This window comes from Letharia lupina (assembly GCF_014066315.1).
Source record: "Letharia lupina isolate WasteWater1 chromosome Unknown contig_3, whole genome shotgun sequence".
Classification (NCBI taxonomy): Eukaryota; Fungi; Ascomycota; class Lecanoromycetes; order Lecanorales; family Parmeliaceae; genus Letharia; species Letharia lupina.
In genome coordinates, this window is record NW_023502972.1 from 636,378 (window position 1) to 655,746 (window position 19,369).

The 19,369-nt window shown below is 38.9% G+C and overlaps 5 protein-coding genes across 5 annotated transcripts; 3 read left to right on the forward strand and 2 right to left on the reverse strand.

Moving 5' to 3' along the window:
* Positions 1-8,878: 8,878 nt before the first annotated feature.
* Positions 8,879-10,732, forward strand: HO133_007092 (uncharacterized protein; the record flags this gene model as incomplete). The annotated part of the gene is made up of 1 exon (XM_037297985.1): positions 8,879-10,732. The coding sequence occupies one exon, from the start codon at positions 8,879-8,881 to the stop codon at positions 10,730-10,732; it is 1,854 nt and encodes a 617-aa protein (XP_037156620.1).
* A 915-nt stretch (positions 10,733-11,647) lies between these two features.
* HO133_007093 (uncharacterized protein) lies at positions 11,648-12,059 on the forward strand (the record flags this gene model as incomplete). Its single annotated transcript, XM_037297986.1, has 2 exons — positions 11,648-11,740; positions 11,814-12,059. The coding sequence occupies 2 exons, from the start codon at positions 11,648-11,650 to the stop codon at positions 12,057-12,059; spliced, it is 339 nt and encodes a 112-aa protein (XP_037156621.1).
* A 376-nt stretch (positions 12,060-12,435) lies between these two features.
* Positions 12,436-13,395, reverse strand: HO133_007094 (uncharacterized protein; the record flags this gene model as incomplete). Its single annotated transcript, XM_037297987.1, has 4 exons — positions 12,436-12,795; positions 12,850-13,053; positions 13,102-13,120; positions 13,178-13,395. The coding sequence occupies 4 exons, from the start codon at positions 13,393-13,395 to the stop codon at positions 12,436-12,438; spliced, it is 801 nt and encodes a 266-aa protein (XP_037156622.1).
* Positions 13,396-13,797: 402 nt separating this feature from the next.
* Positions 13,798-18,227, forward strand: HO133_007095 (uncharacterized protein; the record flags this gene model as incomplete). The annotated part of the gene is made up of 7 exons (XM_037297988.1): positions 13,798-13,894; positions 13,949-14,936; positions 14,989-15,521; positions 15,577-15,639; positions 15,712-15,891; positions 16,152-16,221; positions 16,622-18,227. 7 exons carry the CDS (start codon positions 13,798-13,800, stop codon positions 18,225-18,227), a joined length of 3,537 nt encoding a protein of 1,178 aa, XP_037156623.1.
* Positions 18,228-18,661: 434 nt separating this feature from the next.
* HO133_007096 (uncharacterized protein) lies at positions 18,662-19,149 on the reverse strand (the record flags this gene model as incomplete). Its single annotated transcript, XM_037297989.1, has 2 exons — positions 18,662-18,775; positions 18,832-19,149. 2 exons carry the CDS (start codon positions 19,147-19,149, stop codon positions 18,662-18,664), a joined length of 432 nt encoding a protein of 143 aa, XP_037156624.1.
* Positions 19,150-19,369: the final 220 nt, after the last annotated feature.

The window sequence follows — 19,369 nt, forward strand, 5'->3', positions numbered from 1 at the left end:
AGATTTAATCTTATATCTATAATTAGCTATCGATTTAGACTTCGATAATAATAATATTAATAATTAGCTTTATATAGTCTTTTTTAATATAGCGTTATAGTCTAAATAGCTTTAATTTATTCTTAAATTATTACTTTTAGATTTAATAGTTAAAAATATCTTTAAATTTATTAATATTATCGAGACGATTTAGAGAGATTAAGATTTTAGATTTCTTAAAAAATATAATACTTAGAGGCTTAATAAGCTCTTTTTATTAGAGAATAAGTTAAATAAGCTCGCTTTATTAAAGTTTAAGTTTAAGAATAGAGTCTATATATTAATAAGACTTAGAGAAGTAATTAAGATAGATAATATCGACGAAATTAAACGCGCTTAAAAGTTAAAGAAATCTTTATTAGAGATTAGCTCTAATAAAGACTTAGAGATTAATTATTTTAATATCGAGTTAAAATCGATAAGAGAGCTTAATATATACTTACTCTCGCTATTAAAATATCTCTTATAATACACTAGAGATTTAAGCGTATAAAAAAAGTCTCGCTAAGTTTTAAAATTAGCTCGATATAGCTTAGATCTTTATTTATAAAGATTTATTATTTATTAATACTCGAAATAGCGAATAATATTCTATCGAAAAGTTAAGTAATTAACGAATTTTAAAGATATTAAAATAGTTTAAGAACGTTATAATAATAAAAATCTATCTCTTATATATAGATATAATATTATATTATTAAAATTATATTAGTTATCTTAATAGCTAAAAGCTTTAATTATCTTCTTTAAAATTAACTTAATTAAAGTTTAAAATCGAGATTAAGATTAATTATAAGATTATTTACTTACTATCGAAGTATTTTATCTCTAAGATAAGTACTCATATTAAGACTTCTTTATAATGATAGAAATTTCTTTTCTCTTTCGCTTTTAAGACTAGAATTTTTAATTTTTTAATTAATATATCTCTATTAGCGATAATTAAGAACTATATAATTAGCGTTAAGATTAAGATTATTTTCCCTTAGTTTCTTCTAGCGATAGCTAAAATAATTGATTTTTAGTCTTTATTATGAATATTTCGTAATTAAATAAATATAAAATCTAAATACTCGCTATCTAATTTTTTAATATTTACGATATATAAATAAAGGCGTATTATTTCTTTATTTAGCGTATTTTATATAGAGAAGCTAATAATACTCTAAGAATCTTAGCGATAATATAATTTAATTAGTTATATAGCGGCTTTAGTAGTTTCGACTAAATACGATATATCTCGATTTACTTTATATTATCTTAAGTAGAAAGCGAGAGCGCTTAAGCGATAGCCTCTAGTTTTTAAATTATAGACGAATTATAATTATTTAGATCTAGAACGATTATTTTAAAATAAGAATTTTCTATATTAAGAAGGTTAATAAAGCTCTCTATAGTTATAGTTATCTCTATTATAATAGATATAAATATCTAAAGATAATTATAGCTATAGTAATAGATTATATTATTATTAAAATAGTTATTAAATATAGCTTAGACTTATAATCTATTAAAATATAAAGATAGAATACTTAGTTATTAACTATAGAGTTACTATAGAGAAAAGAGCGACTAGATATAAATACGCTAAGGCGTATTATGTGATTATGTTACGTGATCGCCAAGACGTTAAGAGTTACGTGATCCGAATTTCAACACCCTCGACGAAGAGAATTAACGAGTTTTTTACTTTTTACTCGAAGTAAGCGATCGAGTGAGTCTAATAAAGAAAACGCTAGATATTTCTATTATATAGAAGCTCTACTATATATTTAAATTATAAACTATCTATATTATTTAAAAGAATCTATATTAGATAATCTATATTATTAACGATAATTTAATCTATTAACTCTATATCGAATATAAGAAATCCTTCTCCGCTTTATATTATAACTTATTTAAATTTTAACTAACTCTCTAAGCGAAGTAATATTACTAAAAAGAGTTATACTCGAAGTATTTATAATCTTTATAACGATTTAATTAATTAAGAAATAAATGTTATAGACCTTCATAAAGAAATAATACTATTTTAAGCGTTATAGTTAAATTTCGACTCTCAATATAGAGATCTATCAAATTTCTCGACTCGTAAACGCCTTCACAGTACTAGAATTTTAGAGACCTCTCCGCTTTACTCCATTTTTATCTATATTTAATATATTATAAGTTTCTTAAATTCTTACTTAAATCTATCTATATTAATATTAAAATATATCTCTTTATATCGCTAATTATCTATATATTAAGACTATTTTTATCTTATATACGACGACTTATATATAAGATATTCGTTTTTAAATTTACTACGACTTTATATATTATATATATAACGCTCTCTATCTACTAAGAATCTTTATTAATAATTTTATATTAAATAAGAGAAGATATTAGAATAATAATAGAAGATGTAGAGTTAAAACTCGTCTAAGATTTCTATTTCACCCCCATCCCTATCTTCATTTATATTACGAGATTTTATTAAAGTATATTAATATCGATTAATCTCTTTATAATTAATTAGATAATTACTTAATCTAAGACTATTAGATTTATCTATCTTTATAAATATTAATTTAATATTATTCGATAACTAGAAAATAAGAATTTAAGATAAGCTTATCTATAATAATAATTATTTCTCTATCGATACTTTTAAAATTATTTACGTTATAGCGAGATTTAAAGAAAAAGCTAGTTAATATATATCTATTAGATAACGATATCGCTTATACTCTATAGTCGATAATCTTTTAAATTATTTAAGCAACGTATATAAGATATTCTTATTTATTCTTAAAATAATCTATTAATATATTTACGATAAAATAAGCTAAGAAAGTTAATTATTTCTCAAATTCTATAATAATCTTATTAAGTATATTAAATATAATCTTAAAAATAATAGTCTTAACGATCTTAGAAATAATAGTCTAATAAACGATATATAAAAGAAATCGAAACTTCGTTTCTATAACTTAATTTATCTAATAATAAAAAATTAAATACGTCTTAATTAAAGAAATATATTATAAAAATATAGCTTAAATATTAATAATCTATTAAAAAATTTATTAAAAAGAAAGTTAAAAGATTTGCGAAGTAATATATAAAAGTAAAGATCGAGGCTAATATAAAGAAGAGATATTTAATTATAACTCGTCTTACTTTTAATATAAAGAGTTTAAATCTTATTAAGATAGAGAATCTTATAGATAAAAATTAGGCTTATATATAAAAGTATAATAAATACTTTAAATTCGATATAAATTTCGATAAAGTATATAAGTTTAGTTGTTAAAGCTTTCTATAAGCGATTTAATAATATCTCAAATATCGCGTTTTTAGTCGAATTAAAATCATTTAATATCTTCGCTATAGTCTTATTTTTTTATATTCGCGAATCGATTCTTTAAATCTATATTACTTAATAATAACTTTATATTAAATTTATTAAGTAGACTTTCCTTATTAACGAATATCTAAGTAATCTTTAAAGCTATAATATATTATCTATAGACCTTACTATTATTATTAATAGCCTCGATAGATATCGATTATATAATACTCTATAAAGAAACTTATATTAAAATCATTTAATATTAATTTAAAGTTTTAGCGCTTACGACTCGATTCGATTCGAGAGATATTAATTAATTAAATTATTTTATTTTATTAATTTCTTCTCTATTATAAATATAAAATTAGATAATTATTATATAATAAATTATTTTTTGATTATTATTTATTTAATTTTTTATAGATTCTCGTTAAATTAAAAGTCTCTTAATATTATAATAAAGTGTAAAATAACGCGTTAGCGAAAATCTCCGAGACGCGATATTATTATCGTCGTTATTATTAAAGAAAGATATTAATTTAATCTAGTATACTAATATTAAAAGTTCTTTATTTTTATAGATTTTCAGCGAGCATAAAATATATATATACGATAAAATTATTTAGTACTTTCGAAGGTCTACGATAGATAGACTGAATGAGAGAAGAACTTAAAGAATCTTATTAAGATATAACTATATCTCCGAAATCTTAATCATCTCCAGCTAAGGCCTATATCGACTATGAATATTTAAAGATATAAGGTAAGCAATGGGCCTATATCTTCGATCTATCAGCTATGAGAGCTATAGCTCTTTAAGAGAGAAGAATAGTATTACGAGCGTATTCTTAATATACTACTTAGCTCTATAGCTAGCGAGCCTTAACGAAGATATCCCCTATTATATTATATCTCCTTTCCACCTATATAGTTCGATAGTCTTATTATTCTTATTCTATCTTACTTATACTAATATTACATCTATACTAATTCTAATAATTATTACTAATAAGATACTTTTAAATAGACTTTTAAATATTATTTTTTTAATACTTTAAAATATTATTTAAGATAGTAAGTAAGTAAGTAAGAATATAAATAAGTAAGTAACTATATATACGATTATAGAAGTCTTAATTTAAAGAGATTTAATAAAGAAATAAAAGAATAGTAATTAAATATATATTTTATTAAGATGTAATTATTTGATATTTGATTTTCGGGTAGAGAAGAGATCTTATAATAATGCGATCTGATTAGCTCGAGTTCTTTTAAGTTAAATTAAGTTATAAGTATTAGACTTTAAATTAATATCTTATAGCCTTTTAATAAGTTTCTTTATAATATATTAGATAGTCGATAGCGATTAAAATTATTAATAGCGATAGTAAGGTCTATAAATATCGTAATATAGCTTTAAAAGATCTTTATAAGTATATTAATAAAGAGAATATACTTAGTAGTTTTAATATAATAATGTTATTAAATAATAAGAGTCTAAGTAATCGATTTTTAAATATAAAAAAATAAGATTTCGAGATACTTTCTAAAGACTTTAAATAAATTTAATTCGTTTAAAAATACGATATTCGAGGTTTTTTTAAATCGTCTATTAAGTGATAGAATAGACGTTATCTATTATCTAAAATAGATATAGATTTATATATCTTACTATAAGTCTTTCTATAAGCCGTTCTATAAGCTATTCTATAAGCCGTTCTATAAGCCGTTCTATAAGTCTCTCTATAAGCTATTCTATAAGCCGTTCTATAAGTCTCTCTATAAGTCTCTCTATAAGTCTCTCTATAAGCCTCTCTATAAGTCTAAAATAGAAGTATATATATAAGTCTCGCTATATAAGTCGATTATCGAATAAATAAATTAGACGACTAAGAGAAGGATTTATTAATTTATAGTCTTACTATAGCGAAAGAATTATATTCCTCTTTTCTTTCCTCTATTAATAACTTTATTAAAGATAAAGACTTCTAAGAAGATATCTTAGAAGAAATATTTTAAACTTATATTTACTAAATATTAATAAGTCTTTTAAGCCTATAAGAATAACTTAGACCGCCGAAAAAAAAAGCATACTATTAAATTAATTATATTATACTATAATCTTAATTTTACTACTCTTAGACGATATATTACTAATATTACTTATTCTTATTAAGAAGTATATAAATAGAAGTAGCGATTAAGTTTAATAGAAGAGTAAGTTATAGAATTATAGATTCTATAAATAGTAGAGTAAGATTAGTTTATAAGAGTATCTCTTATTAATTATATAACTAATAAGATATTAATAGCGAAAGAAGATTATAAAGAACTAGGTATAAATTAAATAGTTAATTTTATTACGAGCGTATTCTTAATATATTACTTAGCCCTATAGCTAGCGAGCCTTAATAGAAGATATCTCCTACTATATTATATCTCCTTTCTATATATATAGTTCGATAGCCTTATTATTCTTAATCTATCTCACTTATACTAGTATCGCATTTATACTAGTTCTAATAAGTTTTCTAGAACGTTATCTAGATTTAAAAAGTCGATTTAATTAGTCTTTAAATAAAGAATATTCTATAACTTATAATCTAGAGAAATTACTATGGTAGTTTTAGCTTATTAAATTAGTAATTTAGAAATATAATATTTAAAAGAAAAATACGTATAATATAAATAAGAAAGAATTTACTCTTAATACTGCTAATAAAGCGAAAATTATATACTTTAAATATAACTTATAGATATATATAGCTTAGAATAGAATTAGGGAATAGATAACTTTAATTAAATATATATTCGCGGATAAACGACTTCTTTTATTATTTATTATCTTTAAAGATAAGCTTTAGATAAAGATTTAATTTAATATCTTAAAGAATAAATACTTAGTTATTATATTAAGTAAAAATAGCTAGATAAATAATATATTAGACCTAGAGTAATTTACTAGATATATTCGATTTAATTCGTTTTATATAATTAGTTTTTAACTTATTTATTATAGATGCTTTAAATTATAAACTCGAAAAATATTAAAAAAAAAATATCGTCTTCTTTTATATAACGAGTATATATCTTATATTAGTACTAAAGTTATATAATTTTATATTAATAACGATATCGTTCTCTTATATCTATTTACCTGTTCTATATATATTCTTTAATTATTAAATATCGAATTTTTTTAGCCTTTAGCGATCGTATATCGTAGATATCTAATAAAAAATATTATATATAAAGATAATTACTTAATAAATAAAATAGACTTTATTCGATATATTTAAATAATAAAAAAGAATATTATAATAAAAAAGAATATTATAATAAAAAAGAATATTAGATATATATAATAAAAGAGTAGACTATTTCTTATTCGATCGTAAATTATTCTCGATAAATTAAAACTTAAGATATTAGAATTATAATTTATTATATCTCTATCTCTAGAGATAACGATTATAATATTTAATAATATCTCTATATCTATACCCTTTATCTCGATAAATATAAATTAAGTTAATTAGCTAATTTAATAAATTAAGACTAAAATATTTAATTTAACGCTATTAGAAAAGTTTAAAAAAGTATATAATTTAGCGCTAGTAAATAATACTTTACTAAAAATTATTAATAATAATCTTATTAAGATAGAGTAATAAAAAAAGAATAAGATTAAGTATAAAAAATAATACTAAGACGAAGAATAGATTATAACTCTTAAGATTATTTAGTAGCAATTAAAGAATATAACTACTAAGAATTTTAAAAAGAAATTTCGAAATATATATTATCTCGAATTAGCTCTTTTTAAAGATACGAAGAGAGATAGAAGTTTAATTAAAAAAAAGGCTACTATATCTCTTATACTAGGCTTACTAATATCTTTAACGCTTATCTTATTATAGTAATAATAGTAAGGTAAAGAAAGACCTGCTTCGTAATAGTGGCCGGTCTTATCGCAGGCTTCCTCGTAAACTTCCCCGTAGGCTTTATTATAGGCTTTACTAGAGGCTTTATCACAGTAATATAGCGGGGTGAAAGAGGTGGAAGAGGTGTGGGAGGTGAAAGAGATGAAAAAGGCGGAAGAGGTAAGAAGGTAGTAAAAGAAGATGTAATAGAAGAAGATGTAGTGAAAGAAGACGTGGTAGAAGAAGAGGTAGCGACGGTTTTTTTTACGGATCGGTAGATCGATAAGGCCTAAAAAACGATAAATTGGGTTCTTAGATATATTAATATCGCTAGCAATGGAAGTTTAGTATTGTCCTTCATGATTATGTCGAGTTGCTATACAATTTTGGTGAAAGGTAGGCATTTTGGTGTTGCGCCGGACTTATCGGATTTGAAATCGGGCATTACCAGGTATCGGGCACTTCCGGGTATATAAAAATACTAGTCCGGCGGGGGGCCTAAAACTTTTCCCCCAAAATTATACTGGGGGGGGGGGGGGGTTTAAAAAAACCCCCCTTTTTCGGGGGGGTGAGGTATCGGGGCACTTCCGGGTATATACGAATACTAGTCCGGGGGGTTGGCCTTATTTTTTTTCGGTTATTTTTTTGGGGGGGGGGGGTGGGGTTTAAAAATTTCCTTTTTTTTCGGAGGTGTAAAAGTCCTGGACGCCAAGACTCCTATGCCAAGATCTCGGATATCGCCCCGCCTGAAGTGTTGCCTGGAAAATACGCTTAGAAACACCTCGGACTATCTGGTCCCAGCCAATTTGCATATCGCGCCCAATAGAAGCCTCCAAAGCTCAACCTATACACCTCTAAGAAACAGTTCGAGGGTTCCCGCCACAAGGTTGCCTTCCGACAGCAGGGTTAGGGCTGCTACTAGCGCCGTACAGGACATTTTGGGACGGACGAACTTCTTCACCTCTGATTCTAGGTTTGATTTAACCTTCATCAAGCTAATCCGGAAGTTGTTAGCTCAATGCATCTCGAGAAAAGGCTGGCTTTCAGAATAAGTGGCAGTTTTGCCGAGGTCGGCCCACTAGTCAAATAAGCCTTGAGGGACGCAATCATGTACGAGTGGGAGCAAATTGATCAAAGGAAATCAACAGATTGATCCTTAGTATGCCTGATCGTATGCAGGGTGCTTGGATCGGGATGGCATGGGTACCAAGTACTAGAAATCATGTATAGTAGTCAAATAATGGTGTTTTGGTGGGGGAGTACCTCGGCAAAACTGCCACTTATTCTGACAGCCGCCCGAGAAATGGAGGGAGGCGTGTACTTGACTATCTGCAGCGCCTCGCTCAAAAGCAGCTCAGGTAGCGCCAGACTCTGTTCTTACTTCAACGAGATAAACAAGATGCTTTGTACGCTGTGCACATCGCTTAATATATTCGAACTCTTAAACGATGAAGGGAACTCAACTGGTGAGGAGCACCAGCCGACATTCATCGCATTGACAACCTCCGCCTTGAAAGGGTGTTCGCTGTGCTCTTTGTTCAGAGCGACTTTTCTTGACACGTACAAGAGAGTGATGATATGGTCAGAAGAAGACGTACAAAATTATCAAGACGAGAGAGATCGTAGAGCAACTACAAGATTTGTCATAAGGGCTACTGCAGTAGATCTGGACAAGAACTATGCTCCCTTTGAAGACGGCTATTCTGGATTATTCTACTTGAGGCGGGCTCCGACAGATAGCAACGGCGGCAAAGGAGGCGCAAATGACGATGTTGACGAAGACCAGGTATTGCCCTGGCTGAGCATGTCTGCAAGCACGGATATGCCCACTCGAATTGTTGGCAGAGCAATTGGAGCGCACTCGGACTTCGACTTGGGCAAGCAATGGATCGAACAATGTATTGCCGCACACCGTGGCTGTTCTCAAGCATCGAATTCTGAACTCCCAACCAGATTGATTGACGTTGGGCTTCCTGATGGGTCTATCGAGCCTCGACTAGTGGAGACGAAAGGCCAACAAGGCAAATACGTGGCGCTGAGCCACTGCTGGGGGACTTCTAAGCCTCCAGTGACTGATTCTTTATCATTCAACAGGTACCTTCAAGCGATCCCTTTTGTGAGCTTACCGAGAACTTTTCAGGATGCCATAACAGCCGTCCGTCGTCTAGGTTATCGGTATCTATGGATAGATTGTTTCTGTATTATCCAGGGGGACAGTAGAGACTGGCAGATAGAGTGTGCTCGGATGGCACAGACATTCCGTCAATCCGTCGTCACAATCGCTGGACCAGCAGCAGACAATACCGATGCAGGGTTCCTTCGCGAGCGACCAGTACCCATCGTGGAGCCTTGTGAGCTTGAGCTGCGAGATGTGAATCTCAAAGTCTTGGGTACAGTTACCATAAGCTTCCTAGACTACTATGACAGCCCTCTACCAAGGCCAGAGAAAGACTCGCCGTTGGCGACTCGCGCCTGGATACTGCAAGAGAGGCTGCTGTCTCCGCGAATCTTGTACTTTGGTAGCGGGAAGATGTACTGGGAATGCCAGTCAGTGGAATGGTACGAGAATCTGCTATACCCTTGGGTTGAGATAGCCCTTCCAACTGTTTCGAAGAGGGTTCTGTCGTCGCCACTGGATGATTTCAATTTGCGTGCAGTCTGGTATCTCATCGTTGGCACCTATACTCAATGTAAGCTCACGGACGGAAAAGACAAGCTACCCGCGCTCTCAGGTTTAGCCTACCAAGTTCAGAAGATGAACAACGACACTTACCTTGCCGGGTTATGGAAGGAAGACCTACTCACCGGTTTAACCTGGTACACGCCAAACCAAAGCGTCCACGAGCCCAAGAGCCTAAGGCGGGCGAAACAGAACGCACCGTCCTGGTCTTGGGCGGCCTGTGATGATCGGGTCCTTTTTCTCAACATGTTTTCAAGGCCTAAAGAAAACCTAAGGATTGACCTTGAGGTTACAGATGTTCAAGCGGAAGCTGTTGGCTATGATCCGTATGGTCAAGTGACCTTCGGTAGGCTGAAAGTTGAAGGAAAGCTCAAAGCTTCTGTGATTCGGAGATTCTACCACCGTGAGCTCGCAGTCTACAAACTCTACTTATGCATGTCTGGAATGGACAATCGGAAACTCGCCGAATACTACTCAGATGCAGGAGAGGCGGCTTTTGTTCAAAGCGAGTCGGACACATATGAGCGTAACGTCATTACTTTGTTGATAGGTTTTGGACAGCGAAACAGGTGGTTTGGCCTGGCACTGGTAGCAGATGATAGAGTGCCTGGTGTGTACAGACGGCTGGGCCTAATCCAACATACGCCGTTAAATCGCTTTGATCCTAACGGAGCGCTGGACGTTCTGACGGAAGAGGCTGCACAATGGTTCGATGGCTGCGAAAAGGTTCAATTGGACATTGTATGAGTTGCGACCTAGCAATGTAAATGCAGCGGTAGCTACTGATGCCTCGGCCTCGCTCCTGACTTCCGCATTGCTTATCAGGATCTAGCCGGCAAGAGGTGATCCAGCGCCCGGTCCGAGTGATGAATACTCTTCCAACCATCCCGCCAGGAAAATGCCCCTTCAAGAGTCACATTTTCTTGCAGCTGAACTTCCTCAGCCTGTGACTTTCCGCCACGGCGGGAAGTTTGTCTGATGGGAGAGTCAGGTCTCTTTCTATGTATCCATCTTTGTACGTGAACCAAGCTTCTAAGCCATTAGCGATAGGAATTACCGCTTCATAGTCAGTGGCTCCGTTCAGTGTGGTTTCGATGGTCGGTGCAGAAGACCTTGTTGTAATGTGAGTGAACGAACCATCTGAAAGCGTTCTGCCTCCTCCCAGGGCCTCATCAAAGATACCCTCTGCACACTCCCACATCAATTGATGTTTATCAAATAAAGAACGCAAGCCAAGCAGGTCTTGCTCAACACTAGCTCGAACTTGAGGCGTTCTCACATGTACAGAGGTTCAGTCCTGGACAGCGCTAGTCACGGCCCTAACCCTACTCTCGGAAGGCGCCCCTGTAATACGGGACGGTCTCGGGCCCCATGACTATTTCCTGGGAGTGGAACGTTCGGGATCTCTATTAGCCTATTAGGTCTGATAAAGGCAATAGGCTCCAGACAGGGTTCAGTTCAGGCGCAATTCCGAAGCAGATTTAAGCGCATTATCCAGGGTCATCCGAGATCTTGGCGCAAAAGTCTTGGCGTCCAGGACTTACACAATTTACGCGTAGCAAGGCCTACTTCAGCAACAGTCCCTCAGTTCCAGGTCTTCCAGGCCCTCACTCTAGACTCAGTGATCCCTTCATCAGAAACAGCTCCCTCTTTCCCAACATCATGGCCTCCCGCTCCACCACGCAGCCATCTCAAGCCGCCCCAAAGTCCCCATTCTTCCAGCAGCGTGACGCGTTAGTGGGGGAGATTGCCATTGTATGTCTCCCTCTTGCTCACTCACACCCCTCATATCTAGAAGACACCTCTACTGACGCGTCCGACCGAACAGAGCCTCGAGAATGTCCTTCAAAACATGAACAAGCTCAATCGCTCACTGGAGGGCGTAATTGCCGTCGGCAACGAATTCGGAGCGGTGGAGGCGCTGTGGAGTCAGTTCGAAGGGGTGATGGCGCAGGAGCCTGGGGGGGAGGGTAAGGAGGGGGAGACAGAAGGGAGTGGAGAAGAGGAGGAAGAAGAAGAGGTTGAGAGTGCTGGAGAGGCGGAGAAGGTGGATGAAAAGGGGAGGGGACGATGAAAGCAACATGGAGAAGGAGAAAGAGAGAGATCTGTCATGATTTATGAGTTTATGGAGACATGAGATAAGACTTGGGGTGATGAATTGGCGAGAGCTACACGAGCACGGCGTGTCCCCGCTTCGAGACTCATGCAAGCGAGGAGAGGATGTTATGATGGGTTAGAGATGCATTGTTATGTGGATGAAAGCTATGTGTTCCGACTGGAACGCCGGCAGCGCCAAGATACGTTATTCTGCGGCCGTAAAGCAGGAACATGAAAAATGGGAGGATTAATCCGCACAGAGACCTGACGGCGCTTTTTCAAAAACCGTGTACGGGCAAGATCGTTAGGGGAGAGGGGGCTGGTAACAGCGCGCCCACTTCGACCAAGAGGCCTCATAGAATCCGACATTCTCTCTTCTTCGACTTCTTCTCCCTGCCAGCTCCTGCGGCTGCACCCTTTCCAACGAACGACTGCTGAGTCTGCTTCCGCTCCTTCATCTGTATTTCTCGGCCCACCGCTGTGTCCACGGCAAGATCGAAGATCTCATGTACGCCCAGCATCTCTTTGCTGCTGCATTCGACATAGGTGGCTCCCATTTGTCTTGCGACATTTTGACCTTGCTCTTGCGTTACTGGGGTTAGACCTTGGGTCTTGAGGAGGTCGATACAGGCGCGTTTGGTGCGGAGGTCTGATTTGAGGCCGACGAGCATGAGGGGGGTTGTGGGGCAGAAATGGAGGACTTCGGGGTACCACTGTGATTACATGTCAGATGAGAGTCACCGCAATGCGACAGATGACATGCTTACCTTGTCCATGACGTTCTCTAATGAGTTGGGGCAGTCGATGGCGAAGCAGACAAAGAGGAGATCGGTTTCCGGGTATGAAAGTGGACGAAGGCGATCATACTCTTCTTGGCCTGCGGTATCCCATAGTGCTAACTCAACTGTCTTGCCGCTAGGTTTATGTTCTGTGTGTGATAGGTAGTTCTCAAAGACCGTAGGAACGTATTTCTAGTCTGAATTAGCCTCACTTGTCTAATGCTCAGGCGCATTGCTCACCTCAGGAAAATAGCCTTGGCTGTAGCTTATAAGCAAGCATGTCTTGCCACATCCTCCATCACCTACAACTACAAACTTTTTCGAGTATGCTGGTGGCTGTGTGATGTTGGTCCCTGCCGATACCCTATCTGACGAGCTCGCAGCGCTCATGGTGCCGTTGCTGTTTCGCGTGCTCTGCTGTCTGACTGGTTTCCGATGTGGTGATATCGATCCAGATTGCGAGCCCACCACACCGCTTCTCCTCGAGCCTCGCCGTAGGAAGTCATAATTCTCGTATGAGGTTTGTTCTGTCATTTTGAAGCTGGTCTTGTAGGATTGCTTGCGTAATGGGATGCTAGTAGTTGCGGAACGCTCCCACAAAGCCGTGGAATGCTCTTCGAAATATACACAAAGAACTTATGTAGTGCGGGCTTCTTTATGGAAAGTTTGTGCGATATGAGATTGGTCTTCGTTCCTATGGTTCGCAAAGCTCCTTGTATTTACGCAGCCTCGTTGGCTAAGCAACAATCTTATCGGAGCCGCTTCCGCGCGCCGGCTACGCTAGCGACAGTTGACCTTTCATCGCTTTCTCGATCTTGCTCAATCCTCCCCAAAGAATTGCGGCGCATTTTCTTTCTTACCTTCTGTAGGAGAGCGCAGTCATTTAACGATGCTGTACCAATCATGACTTCCGATGCTCTAGAAGCTGATCGAGCAATGTCGAAGCCAGAGAGCTTCCTGCAGCCATTGCCCAATCTGAACGTGGTCACGAATGTGGAGAAGCTGGATGCAGGATTGCGGGGCCTGGACCACTGTGAGCATCTATTACAGATGCTTTAGTCGCTTGCGTTGCTAAACTGCGAATTAGACAGGACGAAGCTCCCATTATGGCGCTACATACCTCGTCAACGACTCATTCCTTTAGTACGCTGGGAGACACCGCATTTAGCAGTCATCCAGAGAAGCGTTCGATCTCCAGCTCTTGACACGTACTTTTCAATAACGGCGAACCTTGGAACTCATACTTTCTTCATGGTGTTCTTACCGATACTCTTCTGGTGCGGCTACACAAGTCTGGGAAGAGGCATGGTACACGTGCTTGCTTCAGGAGTCTTCTTTAGTGGCTTCCTCAAGGACATGTGGTGTCTGCCGCGCCCGCTTTCGCCTCCTCTGAACCGGATTACCATGTCACGTTCCGCGGCTCTAGAATACGGCTTTCCCTCGACTCACTCAACTAACGCAATGTCTGTAGCAGTTTATGCGCTCTTCATGTTGCACGCCCCCGACTCAAGTGTACCTTCTGCTGTTACGATTGGATTGGAGGCCGCCTCTTGCTGCTATGCTGTCTCTATAGTATTTGGACGACTCTACTGTGGCATGCACGGATTCTTCGATGTACTCGTCGGCAGTGCACTAGGTGCTTCACTTTCCATTGTTCAATGTCTATATGGTGACAGCTTTGATCATTTTATACATACCGGGTCTTTCAAGGCGCCCACAGTAGTCATTCTAATCATTCTGGTCCTCGTACGCATCCATCCAGAGCCGGCTGATGACTGCCCATGTTTCGATGATAGCGTCGCATTTGCTGGAGTTATGATCGGCGTTGAATTGGGCAATTGGCATTTCGGTCGGAGCGGCCGTGCTTGGAACGAGCCCGTTCTTGCAACCGTGCCATTCGATCTCGAAGCTCTCGGCTGGCCCAGAACGATCGCGCGCATCGTCATTGGTGTTCTAATGGTCTTCGCGTGGAGAGAAGTCATGAAGCCAGCTCTACTGAAGTCACTTCCGCCAATTTTCCGGGTTGTAGAGATGCTTGGGTTGAGCCTACCAAGGAGGTTCTTTGTACAGGCTTCGTATGTCAAGGTGCCTACGGATTCCTTACACCGTGTGCTGACTAGCGTTCAGAGAATACCAACAGGTCCCAAATCAGAAAGATGACAATGTTATACCAGCGGTCTCTGAAATTCCTTCACTGCTCACTTCTTTTCGTCATCCTCGCAGGAGTCGCTCAGTATCAGTGGGACCCCAATCTGAAGCCGACGCCTACGAGACCCTAGCCTACCGCGACAAACGTCGCAGACAGAGCAAGTCAGAAATGACCATGGCAACGCCAAGGATCGACGAGAAAAGCAGCTCGGAAGAAAACGGGCCTGGCTACTTTAGCATCTCGACATCACACAGGGTTTCGAGCAGACACCCAACAGCTGGCTTGCCAACACCAGCAACGTCCAATCTGGACCTCTACAAGTCAATGACTGAACCTGAGCAAGTTTTGTATACGCCCTTGACCCCTGGGACTGCGTCAGGAGCTAGTAGTCGCCGGCCAAGCTCAGAAAGAAGACAAGATGAGAGAGAAGAGCGTGAGATGTTCTCAAAGCTTGAAAAGCCTAGAGTACGATACGATGTGGAGGTTATCACCAAGCTTATTGTCTACACTGGTACGCTTGGCATTTCACCATTAGCGATGCTGATTTGGCTAATAAACTGCGGCAGGTATTGCCTGGATCGCTGTCGAAGGCGCTCCCATTCTGTTTGAGACAATCGGCCTCGGGCTTGGTACCCAACCTGGCTGAAAGACGAGACGGTGATTCCCGAGAATACAAATATGCTGAGCTATATTTGCCGAAGTATCTGGTCAGTTGCACGGTCCAGCTTTTGAGGGCCCAATATCACAAGCCGAGCCTCAGAAGCTCCGGAATCCAGTATCAAAGCTGGGCAATTACCTTGTCCATCCTCAACAGGGTCGAAGGCTAACCCTCTTGGCCGAGACTGGATCGCTGAGGCGAAATGTCTGGTTCTCTATATGCTGTAAGCAGGACGAGTCCACGCGTCCCTTGGTTCTAGCCGTAATCGACGGACGCGGCGGGTTTATCGTAGCCTACGTCACGCGGTATTTGGAAAGGCATGACAATCTGTGGAAGCTGGCTAGCTGGGTAGTTGAGAACCACTCGGGGCGGGAGTGGTCCTCAAGTGTCCATGCACAATCGGCTCTAGCCGAAAGATGCGCACTTGTAAAAGATGGAAGGTCTATGGATGTTGGGCCAGTACTCTGCTTGCTTTGAATGCAGTGGCAGAACAAGTCCTGCTGTCTATCGGTACCGCAGCAGCACTGGGGTCTTCATGGATCAACGGCTGGATGTGCGCGCCGGGAAAGTCAGCAATGTCTAGCAGGTGTCGGCTAAGACTTGTATGCTAGTACCACGTATGGTAGCTACATCAGTAATTGGTCTACATCTATTTCCTATTATGAATAGAGGTTCCTCGAGTTGAAAGGCGCTTCCTGAGGTCTAATGCAGCTAAACCATATGTGGTTTGGTGGCTCGATAGGGTCGATAAGGTACCTTAGATCCTCCAGCAGGCTTCTCCATAGATTCATCATCCCTACTACCCACACCAGACGTACCCAGTCCTTTTGATCCCTCCTTCAGTGTGCCTTTAGCAATGTGATCGTGGTGCTATAATCAAATGCTATGTCGACTTCACGACGCCATTGAGACCCAGATTTTCGGCTCGTACTCTGAACATATTAAATCCGTAGCCGAAGCATGCAAGGTATTGATTTCGAACGACTCGGCAGTCATCGAAGTAGGAATCCAACTGACAATAGTTCAACATCACGTATCGCTCTCATTGTTCCGAAAACACGCGTTCAGAAGATCAAAGACGCCCTAGAAGCGCATGGAATTTTGGATAAGACCGTCAAGATCAGACCAGCTAGACTTGAGGAACAAAAAGCCTACTTCGAGGGGACTTCGATCGAGCCTCCACTTGATGTCTTTTTCATTTCTACTAAGCTTTCCGTGGGCATAGAGCGAGTCAACTCGGATACTTTACCTGTAAAATTGGACCTACTCCAGTCACTTGGGCTGGTGGAGAGTGAAGCAGACATTGGCATAATTGACTTCAAGCAGAGTCATGACATTCGTGGCTTCCTCGAGTCTGGGAGAGTCTGTGAAGATGGCTCGAGTTCTTATCAACCATCTGCGAGCGAAACATCTTCCATCAACCCTTTGGCTCGGACAATAGACTACTGGCTTCATCAGCTGCCTCGTGAGGAAGCCGAGCGGTCTTTCACCAGAGATGCTGTACCGTCTTACAGCTGGACCTACATGATCTATCCGCCTCTTCTCCTTCTCCCACCTACTGCTCTATCGAACCTATCGTCCATCTTTGCCTCGAAAGGTCAAAGTATTCCCAAAGATTTTTCTTCTCTTTGGTGTCTTCTATCCAGAGACTTCAAAACATCGCATATCGCTTTAAATGCTCCGATACTTGCAAGTGTTTCAAAAGAAGCTTCGGCCCAAGGCGGAGGACACCCAGAGACGAATATTCTCCGCTCTCCCACAGGCCTAGCACCTTTATACGGAGAATTTGGGCCAGCTTTATCGATGAGTCATGTCCCTACTATCGCAGACTTCTCTTCGGCATTCTGGTGCACAGCTCAACAGAACGGTATCTTCCAGACTTGGGCTCCGCGTTATACGATGTTCTCTCGTGGCAACATCTCGGAAAAAACACGCATCCTAAGCCTCAAAACACTGACGGAAAAGCAATTGGGAAGTCGGCCAGAGGAGACAAGTGCTGTGGATCTCTATGCAGGCATTGGATACTTCGCTTTTAGCTATGCTAAGGCCGGGGTTGGCAAAGTGCTGTGCTGGGAGATCAATCCATGGAGTGTTGAGGGGCTAATGAGGGGAGCGCAGAGGAATAGGTGGGCCGTTGAAGTCATCACAGATGGTCAAGCATTTAACAAGACTATCAACCAAGGAGAACGCTTAATCGTCTTTCAAGAAAGCAATGAGCACGCAGCGAGGAGAATAGCTGCCATGAAAGACAGCATCCCTCCCGTCCGACATGTCAATTGCGGCCTCTTACCCTCTTCGAAAGACAGCTGGGAGGTAGCAGTGCAAGTGCTCGATCCTACAGGAGGATGGATTCATGCGCACGAGAATATCGCGAAAAAAGACATAGAGGGCAGAACGGAAGAAGTTGTCTGCATTTTCAATCGACTAGTCAGGGACCACTGTGTGCATGAGCCTGAAGAAAAGTGGAGCGTTCAATGCGAACACGTCGAGCAAGTCAAGAGCTACGCTCCTGGTGTAATGCACTACGTTCTGGATATATCCATCTCGCCTCCAGGATGAGGTAAGGGGGAGATACATCTAGCATGTCTGAACTCATCAGCACCGTGATCCAAGTTTGGAGCCGTTGGGGAGCCCAAAACCCCAAGGACCAGTCAGGCATACCCGCACCTTGGCAAGAAGTGGAAAGTCTAATGGGTATGCACCCCTTATTTAGCAGTTTTCAGGTCATGGGGTCCAATAGCTTCTCTGATTGCTAGGTCATGAGGAAGTCACGCCGGGGTTTATCGGCTTTCACCTCCATTGCAAGAGACTCTAGGTACATGACTCTCAAACCCGATCTCTTTCTTTGCAGTCTTTGTAACCCCGGTTATCAAGCATAAGACTCTACATGAACAAGTGGTCTGCATAGTGTTGCACTTCGCTGAAAGACCGCTATACGTTCTGCATGAGACACGTCTGCAAACATCATATCTGCGCTCATTCCCTGTCAAGGATCAAAGATTGTGTCGTGCTGTTCTTGCTTCGTGCTTCTCGGGCTGGTCTGACTGATCCGCCGTTTCTCCGTCATGGAGAAACATGATGTCCACGAAGTTGTCAAGATCATTCTTCTGTCGTCGAGTAGTCAGCACACGAAACCTCGCCAAAGGTCTTCAAAACCACTTACCTCATCGATTATGGCCGCTGTCTCACCGTCAAATTCCAGCAACTCCACCAGCTTAGGCTTCTCCATCCTGCTGAAAAGCCATTGATCTGCAAGCTTGCGATCCCATTCTCGATCAGACGCAGCCCAACAAGCTCGCAGGACAACCTCCTTTTGACCACATGATTTTCGAAGTCTCGCCGCTTTGTGAGTGATTTGCTTCACGGTGCGGACATTGGGATGGCACTTTTTCGCAAGGATGTCAACAATTGTAGCGTATTTGACTTGACGTGAGGCGTAGTATAGGAGAACAATCTCTTCTTCGATGGTCCACTTTGGCATTTTGGGAGTATGAAGGGAACAGTGACCTTGGTGATCGAGCTGAGAGAGACGACAGGCGACCCTTTATTCATGTCTCATCTCCTTTGGTTACGGATCTCATAATGGGTTAGCTTCTCTTGGAACAACAAGCGAGTCGTCAAGACCTGCCTGCCGAATAGCTTCATTGCTTCGGCCATGAGCTCGAACGGCGCCACTAAGCCATGATCAACGGGCAGGAATC